This window comes from Panulirus ornatus, chromosome 5 (genome assembly GCF_036320965.1).
Source record: "Panulirus ornatus isolate Po-2019 chromosome 5, ASM3632096v1, whole genome shotgun sequence".
Classification (NCBI taxonomy): Eukaryota; Metazoa; Arthropoda; class Malacostraca; order Decapoda; family Palinuridae; genus Panulirus; species Panulirus ornatus.
The window spans coordinates 15986690-16007697 of NC_092228.1; the positions used below are offsets into that span (position 1 = coordinate 15986690).

Consider the following 21008-nt stretch of genomic DNA (forward strand, 5'->3'; position numbering starts at 1 on the left):
CTTCAACCGATGGTTAATGCATCCTTTGTAGTCAGTGTATAATTAATTAAAATTTGTGGTTTACAAGGGGCGTATTCAACCCAAGTTCTGTGAAGTGTGTTATGCACCGTACGGGTTCTTAATTGAGGCGGTCTGATGTTTACAGTAATGGGTTCTCAAAAATGGGCTGACCAATTTTCTTTCGGTTCTTAAAATAGTCCGTTGTACATTATTTTGGTTTCTTAAAGTAAGCTGACATCCACAGCTTTGGGAGCTTTGAGTAAGTTCACAGCTGTGGGAGCTTAGAATAAGCTGATATTCACAGCTGTGGGTGCTTAGAATAAGCTGATATTCACAGCTGTGGGAGCTTAGAATAAGCTGATATTCACGGCTGTGGGAGCTTAGAATAAGCTGATATTCACGGCTGTGGGAGGTTAGAATAAGCTGATATTCACAGCTGTGGGAGGTTAGAATAAGATGACATTCACAGCAGTGGATGCTTGGAATAAGCTGATATTCACAGCTGTGGGTGCTTGTAAGGGGCTGATATTCACAGCTTTAGGTGCTTAAAATAGGGTGATATCCATGGCTTTGGGGGACCTTAAAATAGGGTGATATCCATGGCTTTGGGGACCTTAAAATTGGCAGACATCCGAGGCTCTGGGTCCTTAAAATACACTGACATCCAGAATGTACGTCGATGGATGTGGTGGCGGCGGAAGCCTCGGGGGAAAGATGAAGTGTGGGAAAAAGGGCGAGGAGTGGATGGGATAGCAGGCACGTACAACAAGGAAGGAAGGAAGGAAGGAAGGAAGGCAGCGCATGGCAAAAGGGGCGAGGAGTGGATGGGATAGCAGGCACGTACAACAAGGAAGGAAGGAAGGCAGCGCATGGCAAAAGGGGCGAGGAGTGGATGGGATAGCAGGCACGTTATACAAGGAAGGAAGGAAGGACGGCAGCGCATGATTTCAAAGTGGACTAAGACATCTATAGGCTCTGCATGCATGCAGTGTGTTGAGCCATTCTGCCTCACTCAGGTGTGGTGGTGAGGTTATACGAATTCCTGGTACTTTAACACATCCTCTCGAGGATTTTTCTTTTTTATAAAGAGGCGGTAATTCACCAGAGGTTTTCAAAGAGTGCGTTCAAAGTACGCACCGTCACGTACCCTCCGAGTTCTGATGGCGTACTGATACGCCGGAAGTTCTGAGAGAGAGAGAGAGAGAGAGAGAGAGAGAGAGAGAGAGAGAGAGAGAGAGAGAGAGAGAGAGAGAGAGAGAGGTGATAGCCTGGGAATACCTGAATCTACACCCAACTACCCTATCTACTTCACAGGCGTAATAATTCACCCTACGAGTTTTAAAAGGGGTGAAGCAGTTCATCTCAAAGGGGGGTGTTGAATGGAGGTAATATTGCTATCATGGGTCGTAAAGGTGGAGCGATGCACCAGACTAACCCTCCTGAAGCAGTGAGTGCATCAGGTGGCCTCCTCCTCAAACCCCTCAGTTGTCTACACAATTGTGACACAAGAGCCTCAGTCCGATCTCGTCTCTGTGACATCTCGCTCGTTTAGGCCCCACCCATAAACAATCTATGCCCTTAAACAAAGACAATTCATCAATCTCACATATATTTACTTATTCCTGAAAGACTACGAACCTATAATTCGGTACAAGGCGCGCAGTTCTGACCCTCATTATGAGCGACCGTAAAAATTCCTTTGGATGACTGGCAGATTACGTTGCCGGGACGTTGTCTGATCGCGAGAACACAACAGGCCATCAACGAAGGCGTAAGGGGCTTGTGCAACCTCCAGCCGAGCCTGTAGGCCTGCCTACCCCGTCTCCACTGCAGACACCGCAGGTCTGTAATGCCGGCGGTAAATACGCCATAAGGGCCACGATTCCGGAGAAACTTTTCGGTCAACATTGGGGAGATGTGAACACCTCCAATATTCCGTACGACTCGCCTTTTAACAGCGGGGTGAGGAAGTTGCTCCCTTGGGATCTCTCATAACCTCCTGGGACTCTCCCTCTCCCAACCTCCTGGGACTAGGACTCCTCCTCTCCCAACCTCCTGGGACTCTTCCTCTCCCAACCTCCTGGGACTCTTCCTCTCCCAACCTCCTGGGACTCTTCCTCTACCAACCTCCTGGGACTCCTTCTCTCCCAACCTTCTGTTCCCTCAAGGAACTCTCTCATTCGCCCACTCCCTTACGGGATTCTCATCCACCTCCTGCTCCCTCATGGGACTCGCCTAACCCCCTGCTCCCTTGGGACTCTCCTAGCCCCATGCTCCCTCACGGGACTCTCTCCTGCTCCCTTGGGACTCTCCCAGCCCCCCGCTTCCCTGGGACTTTCCCCACGGCATTCGCAACTAACTTCGCAATTCACAACAAGTGTAGGAGGATCAAAAAGGAGGAACAGAGAAAATTTGAAAAGAATATTGTAGAGAAGGCAGGAGACATTCCAGAACTTATCAACAAAATCCATCAGGAGTAAATTGTCAGTTGCAGAACAGCTCATCAGGTTTCGGGGCATAGAGGCAAGAGTTAAGCGGGACGATGATGTGAGGATATGCGATGTTACGAATGAGCAAGTTCAAAGGCATTTTCACGGTGGAAGACCATGAGAACCAGTGAGATGGAAGAGGAAGGACGTCTTGGAAGGCACTGAAATATCTAGAAAAGACAAAAATAGTACCAGCAGATCTTTACCCATATAAGACATACGGTCCTGATGGCATTTCTCCTCGTGTGCTGAGGATAAGTGTAGATACATCTGACCAGCCACAAGCTAAACTTGTGTGAGATGTTGCAGGAGAGAGATAAATGGGGCAAAACGCCATGAACTTTCTATAAGAGACGCAGGCGGATACACTGAACAACAGACTGGTCTTCTTGACAAGTGTGGTCCGTGAGGTACTAGAGAAGATGATCAGGAGGGCAAATAGATGGCTCCTGGCACACGAGACACCATCCACGTGAGACCAAAAACGGTATTAGGGAAAGAGGGTCATGTATAACAAACCTCCTCAGATTTCTACCCGAGTTCAGTTGATGATTGCCTGTATCTGGACTGCCAGGAAGGATCTCACACTATATCACGTACAAGGCAGCAAAGGAGCTGGATTCTCCGGCCACGAATAAGGGGGAAATCCTCCACTGGATGAAATGTTGCTTAAGGGAACACAGGACACATGTCTGAGTAGACTAGACTCCTCGAAATGAACTGAGGTCACCAGTGGCGTGCCACAAGGTCCTCCTCTGGGACCAACGTTCTTCAAATCAGGTGAAACGAACTCGCCAGAAGAGATCGTCTCCTTACATGACTATGTTTGTCGATGATACCAATAAAGCGAGGAAAAATCGTATCCAATTACGAAGAGTCGACCTGGACAAATCCCAAATCAGGTCTAAATACATAAGTGCATGAAATTCAAACCCGAGTAAATGTGAAGTAATGAGAATGACACGCAGAGAAAGAAGGCCCCCCGAGAAGAATATTACCCACAAGGTGGTAGTAATCTGCAGGGACCTGTGAGTGAGACAGACTTGAGAGTTCGACATCGTCCCTCACCTGACCAGCATCACAGAACAACCTGTCGGCTGGTAAATGTAAGAATAGCAATCGAGTAACTGGGTCTGGGGAAATGTCCGGCAAGCTTACCACATCGCACGTTTTGACCACAAATAGAATGAGCTCTCAAGTCTGGTCGCAAGGACATAAAAGAACTAATAGAGAAGGTCCAGAGGATAGAGCAACACAGACGGCAACAGAATTAAGAGAAATGAGTTAATGGGGAAGGAGAGTGTCCTTAAAACTTGTCCGCCGTAAAAGACAGAGGAGTAAGGGGTGACCTGATCAAAATCTTTCCTTTTAAACCAGCAATTCAGGGACGTACGACCAGCAGACGTAACACGGAATTACGTAGTACATCATGATTGGAATAAAGTGAGGCAAGATGAGACTGTGAACTGGACAGTAAACAGAAGCCTAAAAAAAAGTCGTATGATCGCGGAAAATGTTCAGAGGATGAGACCGCGCGAGTGCAGGAACCTCCTCCACCGTATAATACACACACACACACACACACACACACACGGGTAATCACAAACACAAACACGGCTCTTTGCAAACTTCCTGTGCGAGGGTCATCAAGCAGGGCTCTTCCCCGGGACCATCTTCACCTTCCAGTCCCTCACCTGCGGCGTCCCACACAAAACACAGGAGCGGTATCCTTACTCATCCACTTAAATCCTCTTAAACGCACCTGCCTGATGGAAGTACGGTAACTGTAGCTACCCTGCTACTGGTGTTGTCGAACTGGTCTGTTGGTGGCAAGACCTTCCAGAACACCCCTCACAACCCTGAGAACCTACCTGACCGCCTCCAAGCACGCCGTCATCATCAACTACACCGAGGAGGTAGCTAAGCGCACCAGACTTGATTTCAGGACTTGTCCCTCTCCCTTCCTACTGTCTCACAAGGAACCCCAGGCCCCCCGGTCCTCCAGGATGTTCAGTCCACTAAGCTTCTCGGTTGCCACTCTGGTCGATAAATCAAGCTGGAAGGAACACGACGACGTCAGCACAAATCATCAAATCCACCCCCCCCAGCCATCTCCTCTGCGTCCTCCGTAGGCTTTGAAACACTTGGGACTCCCTGCGTCGTCAACACTCGAGGACATCCACACAACTCTATGTTCTTCACAGACTCGACCACGTCTACTCTTCCGCCTGGTCCTCGTCCCTATCCATCAATGAAAGGGCGCTGATATCTGGCATACACGATCACACTCCCGAGGCGTTCATCAACACACTGGCCTTCCCAACTTGCTCCGAGCATCACCTGGACTTCATCCGTAAAGTTGAGGAAGAAGATACTGCACTGAAGTTCTCGCCACCGACGCCGCCTGCTTGAAGAGATCCCTCGTCCCCGCGCTGCAAGTCCGTCACCGTACCCCAGGCATCGAGCCCACCCGAGCTCGCACAGCCCGCTAGGACGGTCTCATCCAACCATTATGAACATATACAACCTACCGCATCTATGTCAAGTCCGTCTGTTCGACTGCCTCTTCCCACTCTCCTTGTTGCAACCCAAAAGTCTTGACCTAAAGCGTTTTCTTTGCACATTTTCATCCTGCGGCTGCATTTTTCTCAAAGTTTATTCTTCTCATTATCATTATCATTACTACTACTTTCATTCCTATCATCATTCTCCTTTTTATTGTTGTTTTTGTTCTTAAGTTATAATTACAGCGCATGAACTTCAAATTCTGGAAGAAGCAGTCGGCCTATACCCAACCCAGGTGTTCATCCTCCCCTCAAGGCCAGTCGATAAATGGGTACTTGGATTAGGCATGTGTGTGTGTGTGTGTGTGTGTGTGTGTGTGTGTGTGTGTGTGTGTGTGTGTGTGTGTGTGGTGTGTCTGTGTGTGTGTATGTATGTGTGTGTGTGTGTGTGTGTGTGTGTGTGTGTGTGTGTGTGTGTGTGTGTCTGTGTATGTGTGTGTGTGTGTGTGTGTGTGTGTGTGTGGTGTGTCTGTGTGTGTGTGTGTGTGTGTGTGTATGTGTGTGTGTGTGTGTGTGGTGTGTGTGTGTATGTGTGTGTGTGTGTGTGTGTGTGTGTGTGTGTGTGTGTGTGTGTGTGTGTGTGTGTGTGTACATAGGAACAAAGACACTATACATATAAATAAGATTAAGAGACAGGATAAGACGAGTATAAAACTCCCGAATGATACGAATAGTGGCCATACAGAGAGGGATACACACACACAAACACACACACACACACACACACACACACACACACACACACACACACACACACACACATACACACACACACCACACACACAGACACACCACACACACACAGACACACAGACACACACACACACATACACGCCCTACAATTTTTTTTTCTATTACAACTGGTGAACAGATGGTAAGCCCACATGGTAAGCCTCTTACACAGAGAACCAGGCGGGCAACTGAATAACAAACCCACATCCTGCCATCACAAACAAAACCACACACACACACACACACACACACACACACACACACACACACACACACAAACCAACCAAACCACCATGGGCGTACACAGACCAATCAAACCACACACATATACACACACTATCACTTACAACACAAACTAATCAAACTACCACGGGGTGGGGGAGGGGGGGGACACTAACACATCAAACGACACATACACACCATCCCAGACAAACAAACCCAAGACAAACAAACCACAAACCACACACAAACACAGAGAAGGTTTCTCCGGAAGCCCCGCCGGAGAACGAGGGTAATACCAACTTTTTTAATTTGACAAAGTTTTAACCAACACGTTACACAGCCCTTCTCTCTATGCCTTCCCCTCTATGCTCCCTCTATCGCCTCCTGTACGCTCCATCTCTGTGTCTTCCCCCCCCATCCGCTTTCTCTCTCTCTCTCCCTCTGTGCACCATCTATACAGCCCCTTTTATACGTGTGCTACTATGATCCATGTATACATATATATGTGTATTCCATCTCTACAACTCCCTCTATCGCCTCCTCTATGCTCCATCTCTATGTCTTACATCCCCCCCTTTGTCTCTCCTTCTATGGACCATCTATATACCCCTTTTATACGTGTGTGCATGAATGCTCCCTGTATATACGTGTATATTCCATCTCAACAACCCTATGTATGAGCCCTAGTATGCTCCCTGTATAGATGCTCCATCTCTACAACCTCTCTCTACGTGACCTCGCATGCCCCCCTGCATGTATGCTCCTGCCCCACCATCCGCACCCTATGCCATTCTCCGCGCCTTTGCACGCCCTCCCTAAACGTATTTCACTCACCCTCGTATGCTCCCTAGCTCCTCCTCCTCCTTCCCTCCCTCCCTTTATATCCTCATTTTCTCTCCTGCTGCACGTTCCCTTATGCTCCCTAGCCCCCTTCTCTGTCTCTCTCCCTATCTCTCCCACGACGTACTTCCCAATCTCTCTCTCTCTCTCTCTCTCTCTCTCTCTCTCTCTCTCTCTCTCTCTCTCTCTCTCTCTCTCCTCCGCCACCCACCATACTCTGGCCAAATCTATCTTTCCCTCCCTCCCTCCCCCGTCTCTCGCTACATGCTCCACCAATCTCCCCTCCCCAAGACGATCTCTTCATCATCATCATCTCACGGCCTGCGTCTGCCACCGCTCCGTATGTTCACACCGTATCTCACACACTTATGTGTTCCCTTTTGTCTCGTGCATGTGCCATACATCTCTCATTCCATGCGCCGTTTGGCTCTTAATCTCTCGCGCTGCGTGCTTCTCTCTCTCTCTCTCTCTCTCTCTCTCTCTCTCTCTCTCTCTCTCTCTCTCTCTCTCAGGGTGAGTCCCCTTTTCCTTCCTGCGTGTTGCCATGATTCCACTTTCCCTCCTCCTTCCCTTTGGTCTTCTCCCTCTCCGCGTCGTAGGTTCTGATTCTCGTGTCTGCGCGTCTATTAATCTTGACTTGACTCACGCATCTCGTTCTTCGACCTCTGACGTCACCGTTGCTGCAAGCTCTCCCAGTCAGTTCTTAGTCGCTTCTCCAATCCGTTAGTTATTCTCTCTCCAATCAGTTCCTAACGCTGTCCAATCTCTTCCTATTGCCTCTCCAATGCGTCTCTAAGTACATCTCCAGCTATATATATATATATATATATATATATATATTTTTTTTTTTTTTTTTTTTTTTTTTAATACTTTGTCGCTGTCTCCCGCGTTTGCGAGGTAGCGCAAGGAAACAGACGAAAGAAATGGCCCAACCCCCCCCCCCCCCATACACATGTACATACACACGTCCACACACGCAAATATACATACCTACACAGCTTTCCATGGTTTACCCCAGACGCTTCACATGCCTTGATTCAATCCACTGACAGCACGTCAACCCCTGTATACCACATCGCTCCAATTCACTCTATTCCTTGCCCTCCTTTCACCCTCCTGCATGTTCAGGCCCCGATCACACAAAATCCTTTTCACTCCATCTTTCCACCTCCAATTTGGTCTCCCTCTTCTCCTCGTTCCCTCCACCTCCGACACATATATCCTCTTGGTCAATCTTTCCTCACTCATTCTCTCCATGTGCCCAAACCATTTCAAAACACCCTCTTCTGCTCTCTCAACCACGCTCTTTTTATTTCCACACATCTCTCTTACCCTTACGTTACTTACTCGATCAAACCACCTCACACCACACATTGTCCTCAAACATCTCATTTCCAGCACATCCATCCTCCTGCGCACAACTCTATCCATAGCCCACGCCTCGCAACCATACAACATTGTTGGAACTACTATTCCTTCAAACATACCCATTTTTGCTTTCCGGGATAATGTTCTCGACTTCCACACATTTTTCAAGGCTCCCAAAATTTTCGCCCCCTCCCCCACCCTATGATCCACTTCCGCTTCCATGGTTCCATCCGCTGACAGATCCACTCCCAGATATCTAAAACACTTCACTTCCTCCAGCCTCTCACCATTCAAACTCACCTCCCAATTGACTTGACCCTCAACCCTACTGTACCTAATAACCTTGCTCTTATTGACATTTACTCTTAACTTTCTTCTTCCACACACTTTACCAAACTCCGTCACCAGCTTCTGCAGTTTCTCACATGAATCCGCCACCAGCGCTGTATCATCAGCGAACAACAACTGACTCACTTCCCAAGCTCTCTCATCCCCAACAGACTTCATACTTGCCCCTCTTTCCAAAACTCTTGCATTTACCTCCCTAACAACCCCATCCATAAACAAATTAAACAACCATGGAGACATCACACACCCCTGCCGCAAACCTACATTCACTGAGAACCAATCACTTTCCTCTCTTCCTACACGTACACATGCCTTACATCCTCGATAAAAACTTTTCACTGCTTCTAACAACTTGCCTCCCACACCATATATTCTTAATACCTTCCACAGAGCATCTCTATCAACTCTATCATATGCCTTCTCCAGATCCATAAATGCTACATACAAATCCATTTGCTTTTCTAAGTATTTCTCACATACATTCTTCAAAGCAAACACCTGATCCACACATCCTCTACCACTTCTGAAACCACACTGCTCTTCCCCAATCTGATGCTCTGTACATGCCTTCACCCTCTCAATCAATACCCTCCCATATAATTTACCAGGAATACTCAACAAACTTATACCTCTGTAATTTGAGCACTCACTCTTATCCCCTTTGCCTTTGTACAATGGCACTATGCAAGCATTCCGCCAATCCTCAGGCACCTCACCATGAGTCATACATACATTAAATAACCTTACCAACCAGTCAACAATACAGTCACCCCCTTTATATATATATATATATATATATATATATATATATATATATATATATATATATATATATACACTGTAGTGAGGTCACAGTGATGCGCGTGATCTGGTATATGCAGATAACCACGAGGAAAAAATGAAACACGACAAGTCCCAAGCGCAAGATGTAATTACACGAAAGTGCACTTGGGGACCTAACCCCTTTCATTTTTCCTCGCGGTTATCAGCATATATATATATATATATATATATATATATATATATATATATATATATATATATTTTTGCTTTGTCGCTGTCTCCCGCGTTTGCGAGGTAGCGCAAGGAAACAGACGAAAGAAATAAAGAAATGGCCCAACCCACCCCCATACACATGTATATACATACGTCCACACACGCAAATATACATATATATATATATATATATATATATATATATATATATATATATATATATATATATATATATATATATATATATATATATATATATATATATATATATATATATATATATATATATATATAATACCCTCCAACAGCCAGGATTCGAACGCGAACTCAAGCAAACACACGCTCGTGACCCATACCATTGACTCGCCGTGGAATACGAGCACTTGGTCAGGCCTACGAGAAGGACGACAATCGATACTGCAAACCCCAGGTCGACCCAGTTGTCGAACATCCCCCCCTCCCCAAGCCTCCAGGACGAGTTCACTCACGCCCCGCAGACTTGGTCAAGAAGGACGTCCCTCCCTCCCACTTAACGGGGGTCATGGTGGAAGAGGCCTTCGACTACCCACCCTTCCTTCTTCCTCCTCCTCCTCCTCTCCCTTAACCCCCATCTCTCTTCACGGAGGCTACCAACCTCCCCTGTCGAGTGCGTGTAATGTCCCGCCCAGGCCAGAGCATGTGGAGGAGGGGGTTGGGTTGGTGGATGATAATAAAGCGATTCAACTAATTAATTTACCCCTCTGGTAATGGCCTGACCCAACCCGGAGCCCCACCAGCATCCTCGCCATTCTCTTTTAACAACAACGAACTCCTCCACCCCCGTGACTCCTCCACCCCCATGACTCCTCCACCCCCGTGATTCCTCCACCCCGTGACTCTTCCACCTCGTGACTCTTCCACCTTGTGACTCCTCCACCCCGTGACTCGTCCACCCCGTCTAGTGTGGTAACTAATTTATCTAATGATGACCCCGTGAGCATGACCCGTACGGTACGATCTTGCAGGCACGACGGTACGACCCCTTGAGCACGAAGGTACGACCCCCTGAGCACGACGGTGCTACCCTTGAGCATGACGGTACGACCCTAGACCCAGAAGGCGAGATCCTTCGAGCCTTTGACCTGATCCTTACAGGTCAGTCTTGTGGCAATTCACCCCCCCCCCCCCCAAGGGAGTAACACCAGAGGAAACACTGGTGTTACTCAGGTTCATCTGGCCCTCAACACAACACACAACACTCCTCTCTTACACTAGCAATGCCCAGGCTTGCCCGGCCTTCTCTGGGAACTGCGACACAGTCGTAGTCCCATGAACCTAGACGGCAACACGAGCAATACGACAACAATACCCATATAAACCGACGAATGATATATATATATATATATATATATATATATATATATATATATATATATATATATATATATATACATATATATATATATATATATATATATATATATATATATATATATATATATATATATATATATATATATATATATATATATATATTCCTATGAGTCCACGGGGAAAATGAAACACGAAAAGTTCCCAAGTGCACTTCCGTGTAATAATCACATCATCAGGGGAGACACAAGAGAGAAATATAACAGTCAGTTGATATACATCGAAGAGACGAAGCTATATTTCTCTCTTGTGTCTCCCCTGATGATGTGATTATTACACGAAAGTGCACTTGGGAACTTTTCGTGTTTCATTTTCCCCGTGGACTCATTGGAATATCTTGATCATGCGCAAAATTGTGATCCTTTCCAATATATATATATATATATATATATATATATATATATATATATATATATATATATATATATATATATTATATATATATATATAAACCCAGTTAATCAGATTCTAAGTTATGCAAACTAGCAGGCATATCATATGCCAGGACGCCAACTCTTATCAAAATATATTATGCATTCACATTATACAAATGTAACATCGTACAAAAAATAAAACACAACAAGATCTATTATGACCACAAAAAATTACTACTACTACCACTTATAGTACCACCACTACTACTACTACTACTACTACTACTACTGTGACTTCTAGAAATACTACTACTCTTACTAAACTACTACTTAGCAATGATAATAATAATAGTAATAATAATAATAATAATAATATAGAGGGAAGACGAGAGAGGCCGGACGACTTCCTCTAGCTGTGGTCGCGGCTTCCCTTCATCCATCACAATTATGAAATCAGAACTTGAATCCATCTCAAATTGGTCTTTAATTAACTCTGCACTCTGGATGGGATCAACAGGAAACTTTTCATAAATGTAATGTCTTTCATTAATTGCTGATAAAGTTAATTACAAGGGAGGCGCCCGCCAGAAAATCTGATTAAAGTTTTACGACCAATGGAATCTAGGCGTTTTAATTCCACCCCCAACCCCCCCTTTTTTCCTTTCCTTCCTCGCCACACACACACACACACACACACACACACACACAATTTCGTCATGCGACACAGAGACAGAGTGACCACGTCTGGAGTGGACCAGCGAGCGGCGTGGTTTCTGTGGTTCCCGACAGAGAGAGAGAGAGAGAGAGAGAGAGAGAGAGAGAGAGAGAGAGAGAGAGAGAGAGAGAGAGAGAGAGAGAGAGAGTCTCAAACCACGACAATCAGCTAAGCACTTTAAACAAACGCCATTACCCGGGCATGTAAGGGGCGCTCAGAACAAGGCCTGGAGACCTGTACTTAGCGCCCCTATATTTCACGTCCTCCGGCTGATTTCAATTACGCCCACTGCCGGGCCCCGACATAAACAACAACAAAGCCACTCATCGAGCATCATTACAGATGGGGCGATAGGAAGACTCCCACGTAATAAATAATGCCCACCTCTCTCTCCCCCTAACGCCCTCCTCCTGCAATTAACCCAAGCGCCATGACGTGAAAGTCAATAATCAACTTAAATATAATAGTCAGAGGCGCTCGTCCCCATTGCCCCAGTCTACCTTAGCCTTCAAGTGGCACATTTCCCACTCCCTCATGGGATGTTGGTCATGGGTCACCTCGAATACGGTAATCCCGTACGGTAAATAAACCATGACGCATGGGAGGGAGGGGGTGAATATCACACCTTATAATGATGATTTGCGCACTTAGTTTCCATTTTTCGTGGATCATCTTCTGTGTGATCTAGTCATGGAAATAATATTAATAAAAAAAAACGCCTCGACACCAGGCCACGTATGGGAGGGGGGTAGGGGGGGGGGGGAAATTTGAAAACACGATATAAAATACGGGTGTCACAACGTGTACACATGAGGCTTATATAATAATACAAGAAAGAATTGGAAGGGTTAACTAAATGACGTCTGAACATATGAGGAAAGAAACACTGCTTTGCATTAAGGACTTGGCCAGACGAGCGAGCAAGCGAGAGTGTTAAGATGGTCCCGGCCACCACCACCACTTTACCATACTCGTAAGTCACGAAGGTAGGCTAGGCTAGGCTACGCGTTACCACAACGCCACCGGGCTATGAAGGTGGTAGTGGCTACAAGCAAGCTGGTCCCGGCCAACACTCGAACACTCCTTCGACACTGGGGGAGGGGCGCATCTAGCAGATACCCAGGAGCAGAAGAATGGCGGGGGAGAGAGAGAGAAAAAAACCCGTCTTTTGCACAGTCTTGCCTGATGGATTTTACACGCACACACACACACAGCGCCATCTTGGTACATTCCTTGAACAGCAACACTCCTCCTCACCTGTGCTGAGTGAGTGACTGACAGCACGGCATCTATATGAACCCGCGACTCACAATAGCGCCGACGCCACCGGGCTTCTTCCTCCTCCTCTAGATTAAGCAATTTTCCTCTGGCCTCCGTTGAACGCCAAGTCCTGGGGAAGCATTTCGGTCGCTCAACTGACCTACGTCATCCTTAATAGATCTCCCTCCTCCCACCTCAAACAAACACGCAAAGACTCACGGACGACAATGAAATTAACAAGTAAGGCAAAAAAAAAAAAAGAGGCGTTAGGTCGGGCATCGTTTCTGTACAGCGAGTGGATGAGCTTTGATGCAGGAAACCACACACGGCGCCGCAGGCCTACCACACCACACCACCACAACCACCACCTCCGATGCCCTGCCCTACATTCATCTTGTGTACGCCCCCCCCCCCCCCACCCCAGCCATCGTCACCAGCAAGCCATCTATCACCGGGAACCAATAATCACCAAACCAACCCCACCCCCCACCACCACTAACCACTACCTCCACATTACCCAACGACCCGACCTTACCAAACCTTCCCTCACACCCATTTATAATTACAGCTCGCCTCCCTCCCTGTGACTACAGCTCACCTCTCTCCCTATAACTAAAGCTCGCCTCCCTCCCTATAACTACATTTCGCCTCTCTCCCTATAACTACAGCTCGCCTACCTCCCTATAACTACAACTCGCCTCTCTCCCTATAACTACAGCTCGCCTCTCTCCCTATAACTACAGCTCGCCTCCCTCCCTATAACTACAGCTCGCCTCTCTCCCTATAACTACAGCTCGCCTCCCTCCCTATAACTACAGCTCGCCTCCCTCCCTATAACTACAGCTCGCCTCCCTCCCTATAACTACAGCTCGCCTCCCTCCCTATAACTACAGCTCGCCTCCCTCCCTATAACTACAGCTCGCCTCCCTCCCTATAACTACAGCTCGCCTCCCTCCCTATAACTACAGCTCGCCTCCCTCCCTATAACTACATTTCGCCTCTCTCCCTATAACTACAGCTCGCCTCCCTCCCTATAACTACAGCTCGCCTCCCTCCCTATAACTACAGCTCGCCTCCCTCCCTATAACTACAGCTCGCCTCCCTCCCTATAACTACAGCTCGCCTCCCTCCCTATAACTACAGCTCGCCTCCCTCCCTATAACTACAGCTCGCCTCCCTCCCTATAACTACAGCTCGCCTCTCTCCCTATAACTACATTTCGCCTCTCTCCCTATAACTACAGCTCGCCTCCCTCCCTATAACTACAGCTCGCCTCCCTCCCTATAACTACAGCTCGCCTCCCTCCCTATAACTACAGCTCGCCTCCCTCCCTATAACTACAGCTCGCCTCCCTCCCTATAACTACAGCTCGCCTCCCTCCCTATAACTACAGCTCGCCTCCCTCCCTATAACTACAGCTCGCCTCCCTCCCTATAACTACAGCTCGCCTCCCTCCCTATAACTACAGCTCGCCTCCCTCCCTATAACTACATTTCGCCTCTCTCCCTATAACTACAGCTCGCCTCCCTCCCTATAACTACAGCTCGCCTCCCTCCCTATAACTACAGCTCGCCTCTCTCCCTATAACTACAGCTCGCCTCCCTCCCTATAACTACAGCTCGCCTCCCTCCCTATAACTACAGCTCGCCTCCCTCCCTGTGACTACAGCTCGCCTCCCTCCCTATAACTACAGCTCGCCTCCCTCCCTATAACTACAGCTCGCCTCTCTCCCTATAACTACAGCTCGCCTCCCTCCCTATAACTACAGCTCGCCTCTCTCCCTATAACTACATTTCGCCTCTCTCCCTATAACTACAGCTCGCCTCCCTCCCTATAACTACATTTCGCCTCTCTCCCTATAACTACAGCTCGCCTCCCTCCCTATAACTACATTTCGCCTCTCTCCCTATAACTACATTTCGCCTCTCTCCCTATAACTACATTTCGCCTCTCTCCCTATAACTACAGCTCGCCTCCCTCCCTATAACTACAGCTCGCCTCCCTCCCTATAACTACAGCTCGCCTCCCTCCCTATAACTACAGCTCGCCTCTCTCCCTATAACTACAGCTCGCCTCTCTCCCTATAACTACATTTCGCCTCTCTCCCTATAACTACAGCTCGCCTCCCTCCCTATAACTACAGCTCGCCTCTCTCCCTATAACTACAGATCGCTAGGGGTGGGGGAGGTGGTGGGGGGGGGGGGGGGGAACGGAACGTTATTAAATATAACTGAGTCGACGTGGAACGAAATTAGGTGGGGGGGGGGGGGGACGGAACGTTCTTAAATAACTGAGTGAGGAGAGGAGGGTCCCCCCCCCTCCCCCGTGGCAACGACGGTGTGACCCCTTGAGCACGGCGCTTCGTTGGTCTCTGAGCGAAGATTAGAACGCGCAATTCGCTGACCTCTGAGCGAATGCCAGAATACAACAGTTCACTGATATCTTCTATACCAGAAATTGTACTCCGCCTTAAACTAATACACAATCATAACTACACAGCAATAATGAAGATCCAGGACGGGTTATTTAATTATCCATATCAAATAAAACAGTAACAAAGGGGTGGAGGGAGAGGGAGGGGGGGGGGTTAATTGAGCGGTAACAGTGGCATGAGGCACATGAGAAGAATGAGGAACGTTTGAACTAATGCGAGACAGATGAGGCACATGAGAAGAATGAGGAACGTTTGAACGAATGGGAGACAGACGAGGCACATGGGAAGAATGAGGAACGTTTGTACTGCGAAACATGAGGAGAATGAGGAACGTTTGGGCGAATGCGACACAGATGAGGCACATGGGAAGAATGAGGAACGTTTGTACTGCGAAACATGAGGAGAATGAGGAACGTTTGGGCGAATGCGAAACAGATGAGGCACATGAGAAGAATGAGGAACGTTTGTACTGCGAAACATGAGAATGAGGAACGTTTGGGCGAATGCGAAACAGATGAGGCACATGAGAAGAATGAGGAACGTTTGAACTAATGGAAGACACCAGCCCAGAGTAGGCGACCACCAACAGGAGCAATACACGGGAGAGCCGGGAGGTCTCATAGGAGAGAACGGGAGGCAGGACACTGCATAGAAAACGGGACAAAAGTAAAAGGTGGGGGGGGGGGTTTAAAATCAAGGACAGACAGACGGCGAGAAAAACCTAAACACATACTGATGCAGATCGTGGTGGACGGGCAGGACCTGTACAGACAGCCACCACCCGCAGGTGGAAGATAACGAGAGAGAGAGAGAGAGAGAGAGAGAGAGAGAGAGAGAGAGAGAGAGAGAGAGAGAGAGAGAGAGAGAGAGAGAGAGAGAAAATTAATCACGGACAAAGACGCGACGAGTCGGCCCGTTCGACGCGAAAGTGTTCACAAAGGCAGGTCGACACAGAGCCTCTATATGCGCGCGACGCCGAGAGGGGGGAACCCACAGAGTAAAAGAAAATGGGGGGGTGGTGGGGGGGGGTCATAACTACACAGGAATCCCTGTAGCAACAGACGGAGGAAAGCTGGTCCTCGCGAAGGCCCGTCTGTTGGGAGCAGAGAGGGGGTGAAGGGGTGAAGGGGGAGAGTGTGATCAGAAACCCGTACAACGTTAGTGTGGTGCTTGTGGGAAAAGGCATACAGACAGATGATGAACTCAGCCACGAAAAAAAAAAAAACTCCAACATTTCGTGTAAAAATATATAAATGAATAACAAAAATAGCCAAATTCGGTGTCCGTGTGTGTGTGTGTGTGTGTGTGTGTGTGTGTGTAAAACTAAATCGTTCGAATGTTCTGAGCGATTAAAATGGCTGCCAACAGACTAAACACTGATTCACAAACAGATACGTGCTACAGACGATGACGGAGGAAGAAAGTAATACAAGAGACAAAACCAAAGAAGAGAGAGAGAAGGAAGGTGTAGAGGGGAGAGAGGGGTGTGGGGTGTGGGGGGTTGCAGTGGAGGAGATGATGGTCGCACCTGATCTGCCATGTATCCAGCGTGCGTGGAGTCTGGGACACTGAGCGAGAGGTCGAAGTTCTCCCCGCCCTGCAACAACAACAAACCAAACTCATAAGCAACATGCATCTGGCAACGGGAGAGAGGGGAAACAAAACAAAACAAAAAAAAAGGGGGAAGGTGAGTGGGGCGCATGACAATGAATGATATGCGTGATGGCTTGACCGCTGTGTGTGTGTGTGTGTGTGTGTGTGTGTGTGTGTGTGTGTGCGCGCGCCACCAGCTGTGGCGAATGAATGAGTCTGTGTTGGCTGTGTACGTCAGGAGCTACAGTGAAGTACAGGACGACTGAAGTCAGCAGCTAACGAGGAAGAAGCTGAGGCAGCTACACTACATCAGCAGATATGTGGATAGATAGACCCCGTGACGTCAGCGGGTAATAATAGTGAGGAAGCGCGACGTCAGCAGCTATAGGGAACTATACGAAAGCTATACATCACAATAGGGAAAGCTATATGTCCAGCGGCTATACGACATAATATGAAACTCCGTCCGTCAGCATCTGCATGTGATAATAAGGACGCCATGTACGTCATCAGCTATGGCGAAAAATGAGGAAGCTAAATGTCAGTAGATATAGGTAATACGGAAGCTATACGTCAGCAGCTACGTGCAATAAGGAAGCTATATATATGTCGGCAGCAGTGGGAAATAATAAGGAACATGCTTACGTCAGCTAACAAAGCTAATAATGACAAGGAAGTTGCGTGTGTGTGTGTGTGTGTGTGTGTGTGTGTGTGTGTGTGATGGAGGGGAAGGTGTTATGATCAATGAGTGATGCGCCACGGGTTTTGACGAACAACATGCGATCTGTCATTAGCCAAGGTGAATCATAATTGCAGCTCACGTGTAAAATACTGACACCAGTCAGGTGCTACTGGTAGTGGGAGTAACAAGGAACAGTGATGTCAATAGCTAAGGTAATAATAAGGAAGTGATGTCATTTGCTGTGGGAAGTAATAAGGAACAGTGATGTCAATAGCTGTGGTAATAAGGAAGTGATGTCTTTGCTGTGGGAAGTAATAATACAGAGACGTTTATAGCTAAGCTAATAAGAAAGTGATGTCATTTTCAGTGGGAAGTAATAAGGAACAGTGATGTCAATAGCTGTGGTAATAAGGAAGTGATGTCTTTGCTGTGGGAAGTAATAATACAGAGACGTTTATAGCTAAGCTAATAAGAAAGTGATGTCATTTTCAGTGGGAAGTAATAAGGAACAGTGATGTCAATAGCTGTGGTAATAAGGAAGTGATGTCTTTGCTATGGGAAGTAATAACACAGAGACGTTTATAGCTAAGCTAATAAGAAATGGCGAATAGTTTAAAAGAAAGAAAAGAATAAGAAAGTGGTGTCATTTGCTGTGGGAAGTAATAAAAAACAGTGATGTCAATAGCTATGCTAATAAGGAAGTGATGTCATCTGCTGTGGGAAGTAATAAGAAACAGTGATGTATACAGCTATGGGCAGTGATAACAAACAGTGATGTCAATAGCTTCAGAAAGCGATCAGGAACGGTGAGGCCATTAGAGAGGGAGAAGCAACACGGAACAGTGATGTTAGGAGGAATGGAAATCCATACGGAACAGTGACGTCAAGAGCGACGGTTAGCAGTGCCAAACAATGTTGTCAGTAGGAATGGTAAACAAGGAACAGTGACGTCAGCGGTTATGGCAAATAAAAAGGGAACAGGAAATTTATAAGAAACTTGTAAAAAATATTAATAATTAATCTTAGCGACTAAGGTTATCATTTGCATATATATATATATATATATATATATATATATATATATATATATATATATATATATATATATATGGCTAAGGCTCATAAGCAAATCTTGTACATAACAGCAGCTATGTTGCATCAGACACCTAACCATTACAACAGTCATCAGTGTGCAATAAGGCAGTGTGGTCTGTCCACACCAGTCTTAATAAAGGTGGTCTGACAACTAATGGTAAATAAATAAAACTACAGCAGCTATGATACAGCAGAACTATTATTCATGCCAGGGATTAATAATAAAAAGAAATACACTATCATATACACTCGTCAATGATGGCACCATTAAACAATATATATATATATATATATATATATATATATATATATATATATATATATATATATATATATATATATATATATAAGTTGAATCAGGCAATAAGGGGAAAATATTGTAAACGGCCGTTAAACTCTTTTACGAACTTCTGTAAACTCTTAAATTACGATCTCGAAACGTTTCTATGAAATATGCCCTTGTCTTCGTGTGTGATATGTTTCGATCAAGGTGGGATTTCATCACCTAGAAGCAAGCACACACACACACACACACACACACACACACAAGATGGGGCCCCACGAGTGTAAAACTCCCTCTCCGTACACTACAAATAGGTCATTTACACAAATACACACTCATGCCCCTTCTAACAGCCCCAACCTGCCCCTTTAGCCCAAGCATAATGCATATTCTCTACACCTTCTCACATAAAACGATTACATATCAATCATACACATTCAACCCACCTATATAAACAACGAGTTACTGTGAAGTATTCGAGCCAACGAACAAGTACAATCATAACCGTACAGACGCATCCATGTAATGATTACCACATCGTCCACCACATGGCCTAACCAACACCTTCACGCCACAACCCCCAGCAGTAGGGAGGTGCACATGGCCATGATGACCAGCGACAACCCCTCACAACTCACCAGCTCCGAGCAGACACGGCCTGTGTATCAGCAGGAGGCACGCGCCTCAGGCCTCCCTCCCTGAAGGCCGGAGCCTCTTGAAACAATCACTTGGACGTACTGTACTACTCAGTACTGTACTAAACTGTACTTAGGCTTCACTGATTAAATAGTTACAGGAGAGAGAGACACACACACATATTTACCACAGGTGTCAAAGAGTTTACACGAGACGCGTGTCGCCACCACGAGCGACGTGCACACTGACCCAAAAATCAGCCTCTCCCCCCCAAACCCACCGCGTGACCAGTCGCTCCCTCCCATCCCGCCTGCCTTCCCTCCCTCACCTCCTCCTCCTCTCCTCTCCCCCCGTCCGCCCATCTGGTAACACACTCATTACCTCCTCCCCAAACAGCTCACGTTAACAAAAGTTCACTTTATGTCTCGTTAGGAGCGATGCTCGACATAATACACACCCACGCTGACGTTAATTTCAATTTTTACCGAGAGTTTAAATTCCGCCCGGACGCAGCAAGGGGTAAACACCGGGCCCGGCGGTCGATGGCCAATTAAAGCGTCGGGATTAGCTCACGTGACCTGGCCCACCAATCAGCGAGGGGCGGTAGGCCAGCACGTGGTCCTTCCCCGCCGATTCAACGGTGAGGAAGACTTGCTTTTGGTGGTCTGTGAGGTGCTTTTGGGGGGGAGTGGAAGAAGATGGTCTTTCTTAACCACAATTAATCGCAATGATTTACCGTCTTGCTTAACCCAATTCCTGCCCAGACATGCAGACCGTTCACTATACACCTGAACGATAATACATCAAAAAATACGAAACAATTCCATACATTACATACTCAACGATTCTTCATCAATACACACCCAAAAAAAATCTTTTCCTCAATTTGAATATTAAAGAAATTCTGATAAAAAGGACACCTCTTTTCCCCTTAGCGATATACGAGCCTTCACGAAATAAATACAAA

The 21008-nt window shown here is 46.8% G+C and overlaps 1 protein-coding gene across 17 annotated transcripts in view; it reads right to left on the reverse strand.

The window, feature by feature from the left end:
• Positions 1-21008, reverse strand: part of LOC139748602 (TOX high mobility group box family member 4-B-like) — an 844810-nt gene that overhangs the window by 92332 nt on the left and 731470 nt on the right. For 9 of the 17 annotated variants that reach the window (XM_071661727.1, XM_071661726.1, XM_071661723.1 and 6 more), the window contains one exon: positions 17281-17349. The exons of 5 other annotated variants lie outside the window; for them this stretch is intronic. In XM_071661727.1, the coding sequence (XP_071517828.1) occupies positions 17281-17349 (69 nt within the window). Of the gene's footprint in view, positions 1-17280; positions 17350-20043; positions 20205-20228; positions 20294-21008 lie in introns of those variants that run through there. 3 more of the 17 variants (XM_071661730.1, XM_071661728.1, XM_071661734.1) reach the window with 3 other exon arrangements.